Source organism: Canis aureus, chromosome 23 (assembly GCF_053574225.1).
Source record: "Canis aureus isolate CA01 chromosome 23, VMU_Caureus_v.1.0, whole genome shotgun sequence".
In the NCBI taxonomy this organism is placed as follows: domain Eukaryota; kingdom Metazoa; phylum Chordata; class Mammalia; order Carnivora; family Canidae; genus Canis; species Canis aureus.
The window spans coordinates 16793602-16809437 of NC_135633.1; the positions used below are offsets into that span (position 1 = coordinate 16793602).

The window sequence follows — 15836 nt, forward strand, 5'->3', positions numbered from 1 at the left end:
GCCCAGCAGACACCTCTTCACACACATATAAATCACACAGAGCAAAATGCAGGGCAAAATGTCTGAATCACAGAAGAGTCGGGCTAATTCACTCTGCAGAATCACTCAGCAGCCAGTGTTCTCTTGGCTTGTTTGGCAACTGCATAAAAGCTAAACAGCTTTCCCCACAGAAGGAAAAGAATCTCTGTGACCCAACAGGACAGAGACTGGAACAACACGCAGTCAGGGAGGCCTGCAAAGGTCAGCAGGGGGACCCAAGAACCACATGCAAAGGCCACAGGGTCCTTTGGGGCAGCCACATCAAATCCATCAATCAGCAATGAGCCTGAGCAGGAAGGCCTTGCTGAGGGCTGGGGATGGACAGCATAGGACCAAACTCTAAGGAAGGAGGACTGAGAGGACTCACAGAGAATCAGGACCCAGGCATGCAAGGGCAGGGCTCCCAGCCCAACCCGGGAGTCCACACCCAGCAAAGAATCTGATGGGATGAATGCTGATTAAACTGGGGCTGGAGTGGCAGACTGGTGGGCCCTGCAAAGTGGAGGGAGTGCGGAGAAGAAGAATTCAATGCAAGCCATGTATCAAGAGTAGGAGGTCGGGCAGCCTGGGTGGCTCAGTGGTTTAGACCCGCCTTAAGCCCAGGGCATGATCCTGGAGACCTGAGATCGAGTCCCACGTCAGGCTCCCTGCGTGGAGCCTGCTTCTTCCTCTGCCTGTGTATTGTGTCTCTCATGAATAAATAAATAAAATCTTAAAAAAAAAGAGAAAAAGAGTAGGAGGTCCTTTGACTTGGTAGTTCTGGAGACTCAGGGATCCCCCAAGTGTGTGAAATAGCAGGCTCCCAAGTAGCAATTCCAAACCCACCCATTAGACCTCTGGGCCAGGTAGGTTGAGTCCAGGCAGGGCTGGAGGGCAGAACCAGACACTGCACCCATTCAACCTGTTCTTCTAGGGCCCCAGGAGGGCACTGCTGCTCCACCCACTTCCAACCAATCTTCACCACACCCCATCTGTCAGTGAAAAGCAGTGTAGGCAGAGACTAAGATCTCGAATCAGAAGATTAGACTTGAATCCTAACCCTGAATTCATCATCTTTGTAATGCTGGACAAATTATGTAACTAAACTAAGTCGTTATACCTTCATCTTCAAAAGGGAAAATAATCATACCTGCTTCCCAGGGTGGTTGTGAGGAATCAGCGAGATGATGCACATAAGTAGTTCAAGTGGCTACCGTAGTGCCTGATACACAATATGCACTAAATATGTGTATCCTTCCTCTCTCCTATGTAAAAATGTGCAGGGCTTGTGCATACGGTGAGGGCTGTCTACAGGACAGAATCCAGAGGCAGGCTAAACATCCTCTAGTTTGACAGTTGACAGTTAAAATCCCATGCAGCAGATGGCACTCTGAGCCCCCAAGACTGTCGCATGTCTCAAAATAAGAAAATCAGAAAACTAGAGTTCTCTTTCCAGGTCAAAAAGAGGTTGTCATCCCAGTAACAGTAGTTCCGGGAAAAGGTGCCCTCTCCAGGCCTCACTCACTTGTCTCCAACTAATTAAAAACTGATCTTGCTGTGGCCCCAGAAAACTGACTACTGTCCCTCCTCCTCCCTGGGAGATGAGAAGGGAGCATGTCTCAGGGAGGACTCTGCTTATATCCCCTCACCACCCACCCCTCCCACTGAAAACAGAAAGAGATGCCAAAAGATGTGTATCCCCTTTGCAGAGCCCAGACAGCTCCCAAAACATGCTGCTTAGAGACATGGCCTGGCATTTTGGGAGCTGAACAGTGTAAGTGAGTATTTTGGAAGACTCTGTAAAGATGTCCAAGTCCTAAGCCCCAAAACCTATAAATATATTAACTTCCATGATAGAGAACTCTGCAGACATAATTGAGTGAAGGATCGAGATGAGGACAGAAGCCCCATTAGGCAGGTGGGCCCAATGTAATCCCAAGATTCCTTATAAGAGAGAGGCACAAGGGTCAGAGACAAAGGGAGGCGTGGTGATGATGAATCAGAAATCAGAGGATGTCCCAGGAGCCAAGGAATGAGCTCAGTCTCTAAAACCTGAAGGAGGCAAGGAGTGGATTCTCCCCTAGAACGTAGAAGGAACACAGCCTTTGATTTTAGCCTCATAAGACTTGCTGCAGACTTCTGACCTCCCAGATGGTAAGATAATAAGCTTGTGTTGTCTTAAGCAGTGGGGTTTGTAGTGTTTTGTTAAGCAGTAATTGGAAAACTACTGAAAGAACCAAAGAGGTAAAACCCAAAGTTACACAGCTCTAGTGCATGGAGGGGCTGCAACGGGGCTCATTCTCCTCCCACTCCAGGCCTCTGGGGCACCCAGAAGCCAAGAGCTCTGTCCAAGGAGACAAGAGACAGCTCTGCTTTGTGGGTGTACCCCTCCGGGGCTGTGCACTGGGTCACATCTCTGCCAGTCCTTGCTCCTGAAGTACCTCCTTCCCCTAGACAGCCCCTCCACCTGTCCTACGAATTGCAAAGTGGCAGATAGGGAAGAGTGGAGGGAATGCCTGGAATCAAAGAGCATTTTCCTTTGTTTGTTTGTTTGTTTGTTTTAAGATTTTATGTATTTATTCATGGGAGACACAGAGAGAGAGAAAGAGAGAGAGGCAGAGACACAGGCAGAGGGAGAGGCAGGCTCCCTGTGGGGAGCGTAATGCAGGACTCGATCCCAGGACCTCAGGATCACAACCTGAGCTGAAGGCAGATGCTCAACCATTGAGCCACCCAGGTGCCCCAAGAGCATTTTTCCTTTGTGATCTGCTGCTCCCCAGCCACCAGCATCTTTCTGACGAATCACTGTCCACAGCAACAAGGTCTCATATCCTAAACCAGTAAAAACAATATCTAAAGTGTGAGTTCTATCATTTTTAAAACTGCCTACAAGTGCTTACAGACTGAATCCTTTTCTTTTCTTTCTTTTTTCTTTTTTTTTTTTTTTTTTTAAGAGCAGCATGATTCATGCAAGGATGGCATTTTAGGGCTTCAGTCTTTCATTGAGTACCTACTGCTCGGCCGTATTTATAGATTTGGAAGTCCTACCATATTTCAGAAAGACCTAGTACATACGTACTGCAAATGTCTTTCTGAGCAGGGCTGTGTGGTGGATCAGAGGTGGAAGCTGTGTATGTGGAGGAAAGAGCCATCGCCCAGAAGACAAGAACTCAGAACTCTGGTTCTTAGTTCTGCTCACTTGAGTGTGAGCTGAATTCACTGGGTTCCCTCCATGCTGCTACAGGGGGAGGTAGCATACAGGACAGGTTGAGTCAGAGGTCTTGACTGCAAACAACAGAAAGAATTCTGGTTAAGGAGAAGGGACTTTGGGATGCCTGGGTGGCTCAGGGGTTGAGCATCTGCCTTCAACTCAGGGCGTGATCCTGGGGTCCTGGGATGAGTCCCCCACCAGGCTCCCTGCAAGGAGCCTGCTTCTCCCTCTGCCTATGTCTTTGCCTCTCTCTGTGTCTCTCATGAATAAATAAATAAAATCTTTTTTTTTTTTAAGGGAATTTACTGTAAGGTTACAGAAGGATCAGAATCAAGGGAAGTTGGAACCCTTGGTTCAGTCTGAACCTGCTAGAACCCAAAGTAGCCTAGTCACTGGAAATCCAGGCAACACACTGATTGCTATGGCCCAGTCAGCAGGAGGCTACTACTGCACCTAAAAACCTCCAACCAATCTAACTTAGTCTTTGCAACATGTCCTCCAGACTCTCAGAAAAAAAAAAAAAAATCTGTTCCATTGACTAAACTCAGGTCACAGCACATCCCTACCTATACCTGGGTACTCACTGGAAAGATTTTGGAGTCTTCAGCTTTGAAAATGGAGGGCACAAGGGGCAACCATGTGAGGGAAATAATTCCTTTACAGCAGTAGTTCTCAAAATGTGGTCTTGGACCAGCAGCAGGATTATCTGACAACTTTTTAGAAACGCACATTCTCAGGCCCCACCCTCGACCTACTGAATCAGAAACTAGGGTGGGGCCCAGCCACCTGTTTTAACACCCACCCACCTACCCCCACCCCCCAGGTAATAGTGAAACACCTGTTTGAGAACCACTTCCCTGCAGGAAATCCAAATGCTGCAAAAAAAAAGTTGACTGTTGCCGTCAAACCAAAACTTAACAATTGCCCAGAGTGTAGGTTAAAAGTCAGAGTTAGGAGCAAGACTGGCAGGAACGGTAAATAAAATGTTGGGAGAAAGAGCACCTATTTTTGTCTTTATTGACGTGTGTGTAAACACAGCTTCACAACAAATCGCCAACCCCTCCTCCCAATCACCTAGAGGGCCCTTCACCCTCTCCTACAAACGCTCTGGACCCTCCTGTTGCTCAGCCTCCTTCTATCCTCCCTCAAGTTATTCAACCCCCAGGACGTGGCCCTCCTACGCTGCAAATCTAAAACCGTCTGTTGAGACCCTTGCAAGCCAACAGATCGCTGTCCCCTGGCCTAGGAAATGTCCGTCAGTCCTGTCTGTCCCTCTGGTCCCAGTGCTCTTCTGCCCCAGCACGGAGAAGCTGGTTCCATGGCTTAGGGTCCTCTTAGATCCCACACCGCTCAGCCAGGCCAGGACCCTGGGAGGTGTAGCCTGGAAGTTTTAGACTGAGTTGGGGGGACACCATGTGGCCATGCCCAGTATGACACATCAAACCAGGGGGTTCTGTTCTTGATGTGGTGGTATTTTGTCAAAACTATGAAGCTGTGGCAATGATAAGGATATTTTTGAGAATTAAACTAAAGCTCACCCACAATTATGCCAACAAGATTATTTTTATTCCCACCCTTGAATATTTTCTGACCGTTTTAACCACAACACCCAGTCCAATGAGCCTCCCTTTCTGTATGATCATCAGCATTTTGTGTGTTCATTCAAGGTTTCTGCAGTCATGCTCTTCAGTGATCATCAAGAGCCGACCCTCAAATGTCAGTGCAATGCAATGGGATGAAAAGGCACTGAATTGGGGGGAGGCATGTGGTTAAGGGCTCCATTTCTGGGGTGACACAGAACGGGGTTCAATACCCAGCTCTGCTGATTACCAGCTGTGTGATCTTGGGCATGTTTCTTACCCCTTCTGTACCAGGTGAAGAATATTACCTACCATACAGGGTTGTTATGAGAACTGAATAAAAATGTGTGAGGAGACACTTAACCCGGAGCCTGGCCACAGCCCTAACACTTTAAATGCATCACCATTGGAACCATCACAACTCACGCCAGCCGAAGACCTCTCTTGGATGGGATCCCTGAATCTGCAAATCTATAAGTTGACTCATAGCTGGAAAAAAAAACATCAAGTAGGCAGCCTAGACTTTAGCAACTAGGACTTTTGGGACAGGCAAACAGGACTCCAGGCCAGGTGTCTCTTGCCCCATTCCTCAGTGTCACTACCAAACTCTGTCCCTGGTCCAGGTTCTCACCTACAAAGAAAGAAAGGGGTTCCTGACCATGACCTTCATCTAAAATACAGTGTGCTCAGAAAAGCGGAAACAAGCTTAGGATTCTCTCCAGGATGCATTACCCTACAAGGCACTTAAGATTCGTTCAAGGACAATTTGATGTATCTGCCTGCAATCTACTGTATACTCTGCCCAGACATTTCTTTCTACGGGAATTATCATGCTTCCAACTAACCCCCAAGAAACAAAACAAACAAAAAACAGAGGGAAGAAAAACCCAGAGTCCCCTAGAAGAGTATGTAAGAGAATTCTCACCCACTGGCATCGTCCAGAGAGCGAGACAGCCACTTGGTGACCAAGTCTTCATGAAATCCCCTGCACGTGTCAGGCAGGGGGTAAAAGCTCCATCAGGCCCTGCCTCCATCCTCAAGAGCTCCTCTTTATGTAGAGGACAGGCATAAGACAGACATAAACATGTATACCAACAGCTACTTTTTTTTTTTTTAAGATTTTTCTTTATTTGAGAGAGAGCTAGTGAGAGAGAGAAGAGGGGGAGGGAGAAGCAGACTCACCCAGGCGTCCCTATACCAACAACTCTTGATAGTTTCGTAAGTGCTGGCACGCAGTGATGTTCGAGTGCGACGGGAACGGGGAAGCGAGCCATCCATTCTGCCCTGACCAGTCAAGGGAGGCTTCACGGAGGAGATGTCCTTTAAAGGAGGGTCAGATTATATAGGTGGAGAGGCTCACACAGGGCTGAATCCGTGAGAAAGCTGTTTAGCCTACTGAACACCACAAAGCTGAACTAGGATGGGGCCCTGGGCTAGAGTGGAGGGAAGGGGTACGTCAGAAAAGTCTGGGAGAGCAAGTTAAAATTCAGATTCCCAGACCCTGCCTTGAGACCCAGATCTTAGTAGGTCTGAGTGGCCTGAGAATCTGAAGAGTTTGCAAGTCCCTCCCTGGGGGTGATGTTAGGACAGATAATCCACATACCTACCATGCTCATTAACCCCACAGCCATCCTAGTCATCCCTCCTGTGGCTGCTCTGGCCTCTGCCTGGAAGGTTCTTTCCATTCTGCTCTCATTTGACAAATGCTTTCTCTTTCAAGACCCGGAAGCTTGGGGCACCCGAGTAGCTCAGGGGTTGAGCGTCTGCCTTTGGCTCAGGTTGTGATCCCGGGTTCCTGAGATTGATCCCCATGGGGAGCCTGCCTCTCCCTCTGCCTGTGTCTCTGCCTCTGTGTAACTCATAATTAAATAAATAAAATCTTAAAAAAAAAAAAAAAAAAAAAAAACAGCAGTTCAAGCACTGATCGGTAAAACCTTGTAAAGGATATCGTTTTTGTGCCGGGCACCAAATGACTACTCTGTGTGGGTTATTTCATTTAATCTTCCAAACAATCCTATCTAGTAGGTCTCCTAATAAGCCCCATTTTACAGATGAGGAAACTGAGGCACAGAACAGTGAAGTAACTGACCCATGGTCCTACTGCTGGGATGTGTTTTGTCTGTATCCCCCACTGGACTGCTGACCCCATGACACCAAAGTTCTGTCTCTGTGGCCCCGGAGCCCGGGACAGGGCACAGCACACTGCAGTTGTTTAGTACACACCTATCCACAAACACTCCCTCCTTCCATCTGTGACCCTCAGCCAGTGTCCAGATCTGCCCTCTCCTTCTGCCCTCTTTCCTATCCTCCCCCCCTGCCCTCACCTCTCCTTTTTGGTATTGGAGGGAAGGGCACAGCAGAGAGTGGGACCCCTTCCTGCAGGTCCTGGGGCCCCGGGGAAGGATTCAGCAGTGCCTGAGCACAGCCCTGCCCTGTTGTTGACTAAGTGACAAGAGTACCAAGGAATGTGCTTTCCCTGTTTGTGGAAACTTTCTCCTGGGTCATCTGGGAGCTGGAGCTCTCTCCCAACTGCCGGGCTGGTCTCCTGCAAGTCTCCTCCCCGGGGCTTGGGGCCAAGCCTCTCCCTGGCAGCTGCTCTCCCTCTGGCTCTGGCTCTTTCTCGGGTCTCCTTTTTTGCTCCCCTCCCTGCATTCTTTCTACCTTCCCTTCCCTTTTTTCCTTCCTACTTCTCCTTAGGTTTTTCTTTCTCGCACTTTCTCTTCCCCACTCCTCCTCCTTCCCTCTCTCTCTCTCCCTCCCCTCCCCGCCTCCCTTCCTCTCTCAGCTTGCTGGCTCCTCTCTCTCTCTCTGCTGATCTCTGTGTGTGTCTGTCTCTGCCCATCTCTATTTCTCCGACTCCGTGATCTGTCTCCTTCTCTCTGCTTCTCTCTCCTCTCCCCTCTCCCCCTGTCCTGCCCTTCCACCCCCTTCCCCCACATAGGGCACAGTTTCCTCCGTGGCTTCTCCCACACTCCCAGAAGGAGGTCCATCAGCTGCCCTGCTCCCACCTCTCTGCGTCAGAGCTTCCAGGCCCCTGGGGGCCCTGGGCCCTTCCCTCCAGCATCTTCGACCTTCCTCCCCCTGGCCCCTTTCTCCTGTGAGTCCTCATTACTGCCTTCTCACCTCAAACTGTGCCCCACTGCGCTCCCGAGGGCCCTCTCTTTTGCCCATCTGGGGATCTCCTCCCCATGCTCCCCACACTCTGCCTCCCCAGCTCCCTTCAGTCAGCCAAGAAAAAAAAAAAAGTAGTATTCCCGGGCCAGGCCAGGGGCCCCCACCCTCCCCTTCTGCTGCCCTCAGGCATACTGCACAAGTGCTGGAGGGGAGCCGAAGGGGCCCAGTCCCATCTGGAAGGCACCCAAGTGCGAGGTGATGGGGCCTCCTGCACCCACCCTGCCGGCTGTAGGCTGCAGAATGGTTCCTAAACAGCCGAATCTTTTTCCTGCAGCCTCACTTGGCCTCACCCAGGCCTCTAGGGCCTGACTCATTGAGGCTGGGGGGGGGGATTTCCTGCTGCTCCTGCCAGCCGCCTCCCCCTCCCCGTGGTTGGAGGCAGGCCCTGGAGGCTGGGAGCACTGCAGTTGCTCACCAAAAGGCTCAGATCTTCAGCTGCCCTCACCTCCTCCCTGCCTAAAGCCTCTGCTCCAGAGATAGAAGCTGTCAGGGGGCTTCCAAGCTGGCTTAGGGTGATGGTGGGGGGCCAGAGGGGGCCTAGCAAGTGAGCATAAAGATCCAGCTGCAAGGAAAGAGGAGAGGCTTTAGAGCGAGTACCAGAAATCTTCAAGCAGTTCCCTGGGTTCCTTTCTTCAATAAACACTTAACTGACACCTCCTGGGTGTCAGAGATAAGAGAACCCTGCCTCTGCCCTCTAGGGCTGGTGGGAGAGAAACACAAACAAGCAGCAAATACAGTGTGATAAATGCAGTCATTGAAATGGATAATTATGGGAGGAGCTGTTTATTGAGCACATATTAAATGCTGTAAACTGGTCTAAGCATCTTACTTATTTCAATCCTCATTCTATGGACAAAGAAACAGGACCAGTTAGCTGCGCAGCTAACAAACAGTGGAGCTAGGATTGGTAAACCGCCAAATTGACTCCAAGTTACTGCCTCCTTACTGAACGAGTTGCCATGGGTAAAGCCACCTACACCTAAACTCGAGGGGGTTGGGGTACAAGTGAGCAAAACGGAGGGGAAGGCTTCAAAGAGAAGGGGAAGCCTGCTTGGTGTTTGAAGGATGAATAGGAGCTCCCCTGGTAATCAGAGGACAAAGGAACATTTTTTTTCTCTGATGACATTCTTAAAATTTGAAATAATTTCTGGTCACCAAAAACATTGTAAATAACTTAGTTAATATTTAATTCAGAAATTTCCCTTAGGATCCCAACATGATTGGGCTCCTAAAAAAAAAAGTGCCAATTAGTATTTAACAGTAATATTAAAGTCAACTTTAAAGAAGACAAAAAAATCACCGTAACATGGCTTTTTAGTTGCTTCTGTTTCCTTCCAATTCATGGCAGTAAATGCACGAACACTTTGCGGTATTCTGTTAGTTTGCCCCATTAGGGTGGCCACGTGAATGTCAGAGTCCTTGATGGGATTTACAGATGTTCTCTAAGTATCGGTACATTTCTCTGAGTCACTTTTTTTATGGAATAGAATCTAATATCCCTCTGGAAATCATTTGTTTCTTGCTTGGCAAAGAAGACACATCTGACATATGTGTACCTGCTTTGGGGAACTGTCTTCACAGAGGATGCTGAGTCCTTACCAGGTGGCCAAGGCCCGGGCCTCCTTCCCAAATGAATCTTTTGCCCCCCAAAACTCTGCTAGTGTCAAGCAGCCATGCCAACCCAATGTTCTTGGAACATGCCAAGAATGCTCTCATCTCGAGGTCTTTGCCCTTCCTTGTCCCTCTGCCTCTAGTATCTTTCCTCTTCTCTCCTCAGATTCTATAGGATCCAAATGAAGTCCATCTTGTCAGTAAAGCTTTTTCCAAATCCTCAGGGATTTTTTCTGCCTCTGAACCCTACCAGTTCTATTTATTTATTTACTTACTTACTTATTTATTTATTTATTTAGTTAGTTATTTAAGAGAGAACAGAGGAAGAATGAGAAGGAGAGACAGACTCCCCACTGAGCAAAAAGCCTAACGTGGGACTCAATCCCAGGACCCTGAGATCATGACCTGAGCCCAAGGTGCTGGGCCACCCAGGTGCTGCATGACTGTTCAAGTTAGTATATCCTCGGTAACTGTGAGCAGGGGTCACAGACATTTGGCCCTGGATCGTGAAATCCCAGAACCATGGAATTCCACTCAGGTGCAACGTCCCTAGAACCACTCAATTGTCACTCGTTTTTAATGTGGAATTCTTTCGTGGGTAATTTTATAATGTTGGTAGATTATGACTTTTATTAAACTAATGCTCTTTTAGATCTATTTGCAAACTCCAATCTGTTCTTTTTCAATATCAGTAATAGCAAAAAAATAACAGTAGCAACTAGGTATTCAGTGCTTATTATGTAGTGAGCACTTCTTGCATTGCACTAAGCATTATCTTATTAGACTCTCCCAAGAACTTTTATTGTCCCCATTTTACAGATGAGGAAACTAAGGCTCAGAGAGGTTCAGAGGATTTCCCAAGGTCACATCATTAGTCAGTAGGTGCACTAGGATTTGAATCTGGCTCAGTCTGACTCTGGGTCCATGTTCTATTCTTATGGCAAGAAATGCTAGTGTTTTGTGTCACATATGACCAGCAACATAATCAACACACAATGGAGAAGGGTCAACTGTGAGCAGAAGGCCCAGGAGGAGAAATAGGATATAGTCCTTGATTTTAAGATCTTCTCATCTAGGAGATGGAGCATGTCTGCAAGTAATACAGCAGCACAAAGCAACGAGTGGTATTGACTGTTAGAACTGGTGGGTTCTCTCCCTCTGCCTCTGCCCCCTGCTCATGCTCTCACTCTCTCTCTCAAATAAATAAAATCATTTTTTTAATTAAAAAAAAAAAAAACAGTCATTACATTGTTTCCAGATTTCTGAATGACCTGCCAAGCTAACTCAGTCTCCTAGAGTGTTGGAAGTGGGAGCTGCTCCGGGGACAGCCCACCCACCCTTCTCCTACACATAAGGAAGCCGCAGCCCTCACAGAGTCACTGGCAGGTGAGTGGCAGAGCCAGAATTCTGAATCCCAATATCCCTCCCTCCAGCTCAGGCCCAGCATTCACCATATCATGCTGATTCCTTGGAGAATGAGCTGCTCCAGGATCACCACGGACACTGGGATTTGATCTCAAAAGTGTGTTTATTCCCATGAGCTCCACTGAGCGACTGTGATTATAGACTACAGGTAAAAGAGTGTGACTTGTTCAGAAGCTTTTAAATGAAAAACGATTCTGTTGTTAAAACCTTTGACCTCCTCCAGTGACTCTTATCTAAATTTCCCATTTTCTGATAGAATAGTTCATGCACAAAAATGCTAAGCAACTTCTACAATGGACCTCTTTGCAAGTGTTCCTGCTCAGCATTTAAATCTGGCCTCTATGCTGTAAACTCACTGCTTTAAAAGGCAGCTCTGGGGACTATTAAAGAGTTCCCAAACTGCCTGGGATTCATATGTAGAGACACTTTGGCATATGGAAACAAACAGGACAAGAAGGCCTGCATAGAAGCAGGCCATGCTCCTGGCACACCATGGGCCCAGATAGGAGGCCTCTTGCTGCTGCAGTTCTGCCTGGGAGGGAAGCAGAAGATAAAGAAATGTTTGTTGAGTGAATGACTGATTACCAAGATGGAATTCAGTAATTACCCACAGCACCATCAGTCATTTCTGAGCAAGTACAATTTCACAAACAGAATCGTCACCCACCTGGCTTACAGGACAGGGCTTGGCTCCTGTCTGAATGTCCTGGGGCCTTCTCAGATGATGCACTGTAGGAGTTCCTGGCACATAGAACTTGCAATAAAATTTGCTCAGTGGTGCATCTTGCCTGAATCAAATTTAACAGTCACGAAGTCCCCATTAAGGCGCTTGGCAGGAAAGGTCCAATCCTGCTGAGCAGAAGCTTGCCTTGATTGATGATGAAGCCCCATCAAATCTGAGACCCGGATTAGACCCAGCAGAAGCTCCCTTCCATCCCTCATCTTCTGCGAAATCAGCCATCACTCATTCTGAGAATCGAGCAGATCTGCTTCTGGCTCACTGTCACTTTATCACAAGCCCAGCCCTGACCTCATCCTCACACATGTGACCTCAGAGCCTGTCACTCATGATTCATGGCCCACACACCTGTCAGATTAATCCTGAGTGTTAGTGCACTACCCTAGCTGGGTCCAGAATCCACAATGCCACCTCCTTTAGAAATCGTGATATGTGCTCTTCCTCCCAAGCTAATTCTGTGGGTCGATTGCTCTGCCTCTACTGATGCATAGAATCCCAGCTGGGGCCATTTGTTGAACACTTACTATGTGCCAGGAGCTTAGCTGACCATTTTGTAGACATTATCTTATTCCTGATAGCTGGATGAGGAGGATTTTATTATATCCCTTTTGTATGTGTGGAAAATGGAAGCTCAAAGACCAAGTAACAGGCCTGAGGTCATGCAACTAACAGGTGGCAGAGCGAGGACTAGTGCTCACATGTGTCTGAGTCCAAATCCCAAGCTTGTACCCTCTGGGCTCTACAGCAGCCTCTGTTACATTGTCTGTCATTGTTGAAGTAGAGCACTGTGCACCCGTGCGTGAAGACCAGGCAGGCAGGATGGGAGGCAGCTGGAATGGGTCCAAGCCTAGCCTCATCTGTCCATCCATTCATCCATTAAGCAGATGTTGGTAACTACAGGCCAGGTGCTGCAGCAGGGATAAATTGCACAGAGGTCTTGTGAACATGAGGACTTCAAAGACAAACAACGATGTCTTTGGGTTGCTTCTGTCTGTGGCCCATGTGTGTTCCCTTTTACCTCCAGTTCTTGGTTCTTGAGACCTGGATCACATGAAGCACAGAGCACAGGGCCAAGTGTCACTGCTGCTGATCCCATGGCAGATCTTTATCCCAGGGGAACTCAAAGAGTAGAGTCATCTACAGCCTTTCCTTTCCACCTGTCTGGAACTGCTTTTTGACTACACCCCTGAATGACCTGCTAGTAGCAATATTTCTGGAGACCTTACAATTCAAGTCAAAGTGTCTGGTGTTTCTTCAGCTACTGGCTTTACCTGACACAGAAGGGCTAGGAGGCCCTGGATAAGTTCTGCTTAATGGGCCTTACCACCCCCTAACACTCCTGTACTGCTAATGATATTTTCTTCCTTCTCCTAGGAAACCAGTAAGATTAGATAATTGTGACTCACTCTTGAGCTTAGGTCACACCAAGTCTGCGTGCACCCTTCCAGAAGATTGTACTTCTTACAACAAATGGAATGTGAAATGGGCACAAGATTTCTGTAACAATTTCTCTGTGTCCAGAAATTACATTCCCTTGTACTTTATTCTTGTTAAGGCTACAGAAAGCTTGCCCATGGGGACTGCCCTTCTCAAGCAGAGGATCACTCCAATTTCTTCCCCAGGGAAGGTAACTCAAAGAGATTGATGGAGCTCACATGATGCAGTTCAGGCCAAGAGCTGCAGGCAAATGACTTCTGTCTTCACCCACTCAGAACAAGTGGGCCATTCCAGCTACGGGGTGTAAAACCATTGTGTTCTTGCACAAAGTAGCAATACACCACTGATATTTCTTTTACTTCTCTAACAGCTATGAAAAGAAAATTGCATATGGTGATACAGACTTTGTGGGGGAACAAATCCATTTCTAAAAGTTATCCTAAAGAATTAACTGCAGCTGCACACAGAGATGTCTATGGCTATATTACATTGATGTAACAGAAAAAAATATAGGGAACAAGTGTAACTTAATTATGGAAAATCCATTGGAGGAATACCAAGCAGTTCTTTAAAACCATGTACAATGATATCTAAAAATATGGCAAAATAGTTAATATATGTTAAATGTAGAGGTTACATGATATGTATGGCATGGTCCCAATTTTGCACATGAAAGAGGTTTGTGGCATATATATATAAGGGAAAAAGAGATGGCAAAATTATTTCTGGGTTTTTCTTTATTCTCCAATTTTTCTGCCAGAATATGTATTTTTTTCTTATCATTTTAAGTTGAAAAGAACGTTACTATTTTTAAAAAGATAAGATAAATAATGGTAGTAAGACCTTGGGAAGAAAGTCTCTATAATTGAACACTAATAGAGCTTTAAGCTTGCTAACAGCTAAGAAATGGAAAATTTTCATGTTTCGTAATAATTATTAGATAAATGTTTATCTTCTAAAAAACACTCTTTATTCTTACAGTAGGCTTGTTAGTTAAGCTTCTATAACATGAAAACATTTTTATACTTGTAAACTATTCTAAGGGGAAAAAGGGAGGAGAATGATTTGAAAGTACTGTTTGTACTGCATTCTTGTTGTTTTCACTACTCAGTGTACATTTATCTTCTGGCACCTACACCCTGATTTTCTGCTCTGGCACCACCCCCACCCTCGCTCTCATGTATAAGGGGTGAGGTGACATATCCCTAATTCCAAAGATAAGCATTAACTCAGACCCCATCAATTATAACATCACAGCCCCCAGCCCATAGTGATTGCTAAGGGACAGACTTTAACCTAATCATAGCCAACGAAAATAAAATTTCTGTGGGACTGCCGAGAGAGAAAAACACATGATCCTTTCTACTGGATTTAAATCTGAGAAGACAAAAAGCTGACACTGCCAGAGCCTTCTTTCCACAACTTAGAATCTGAAAATGAAGCCACCATAGGGAGAATGAGTGTCCAGAAATAGAGTGAGATTTAGCCTCTGGATCAACCTATACCTGAAGTTCGGTCAATCCCTGTACTTTTTTGTTGCATAAGTCAATAATTTCCCCCTGCCCTTTTTTTTTTTAACCCAGGGTGGGTTTAGTTTTCTGTTAATTGCATCCAGAAGAGTTCTAAATGATATGCTCTCAAGTTTCAAACCTCACAGGGATGGTCAAACACACTTTTTAGAAATTATAAATACCTTGCAGAGGCTGAAAAACACCCCATGAGAGTAATTAAGGGAAGCCATGATAAAGAAAGTGGTATTACTCCTATACATAAATCTCAGACCAGAAGTCTTCTCTTTTTTTTTTTTTTACTTTAATCATCCTCTTTGACTGGATAATTATACTCCTGAATAAAAACCCCTCCCTCAGAGTGTCCTTATAAAAAATAAATGAGGATAAAAACATATTAAAATGGTTAGAACCAGACTTGGCACCCAGAGAGGTTCCCAACAAATTTTAGTTTCTTTCCAATGTTATTGTCAAAAAACAAAATGCATGCAGATGAGATGCCTATAAACTATCAAAACCTCTACAGTTGTCCAAAATAATGTTCTCTGGGCTTCTTTTGAATTGAAACATGATCATAACATAGGATATGATATTTGCAAGAAAACATCCCCCAAAACAATGATACTGCTATATTTACAAATGACAGACCAAAGTGCGCACTTTATAAAAAGGACCTCATAGTGGGTACTTTTGCAGGACAATTGCAGCAACAAGAAAACTGACTCTGGACAGAGTTTATCACATAGAAAGCAGGAAGGCCTACCAAGGACTACGCACAGTGATGTATTTGATGTGCTGATTAAAAACACAAGGAGCATCAAATTAGTTCTAGAGAATCTGAGGGCCCTGTCAACACATGACTACAAGAAGCTGTATCTCCCAAAACCTGGACTTCTCTTTGGAAATGTTACAGATGCTCCCAAGAGGATCATAAGCACAGTGAGCATGGCTTTTAAATTACATGGGCCTAAATTATAATCCCAGCACTGCCACTTTACTGGCTAAGTGACTTTGGGCTGTTTCTTAAACTCTCTAAGTCTTGGTTTTCGTATCTGTGACATCTGAGTAATGATATGTACCTTGTGGGAGCTCCTTCCCTCCAAGGTGTGCCAGTCATTACAGAAGCTCACAGA

The 15836-nt window shown here is 46.3% G+C and overlaps 1 protein-coding gene across 15 annotated transcripts in view; it reads right to left on the reverse strand.

Moving 5' to 3' along the window:
* The window catches only part of LOC144294659 (uncharacterized), a 209573-nt gene that overhangs the window by 175519 nt on the left and 18218 nt on the right, over positions 1–15836 (reverse strand). For 4 of the 15 annotated variants that reach the window (XM_077866473.1, XM_077866470.1, XM_077866469.1 and 1 more), the window contains exon 1: positions 1169–1524. The exons of 4 other annotated variants lie outside the window; for them this stretch is intronic. In XM_077866473.1, the coding sequence (XP_077722599.1) occupies positions 1169–1213 (45 nt within the window). In that variant the 5' untranslated portion in view covers positions 1214–1524. Of the gene's footprint in view, positions 1–1168; positions 1525–11686; positions 13553–15836 lie in introns of those variants that run through there. 7 more of the 15 variants (XR_013362032.1, XR_013362033.1, XR_013362031.1 and 4 more) reach the window with 4 other exon arrangements.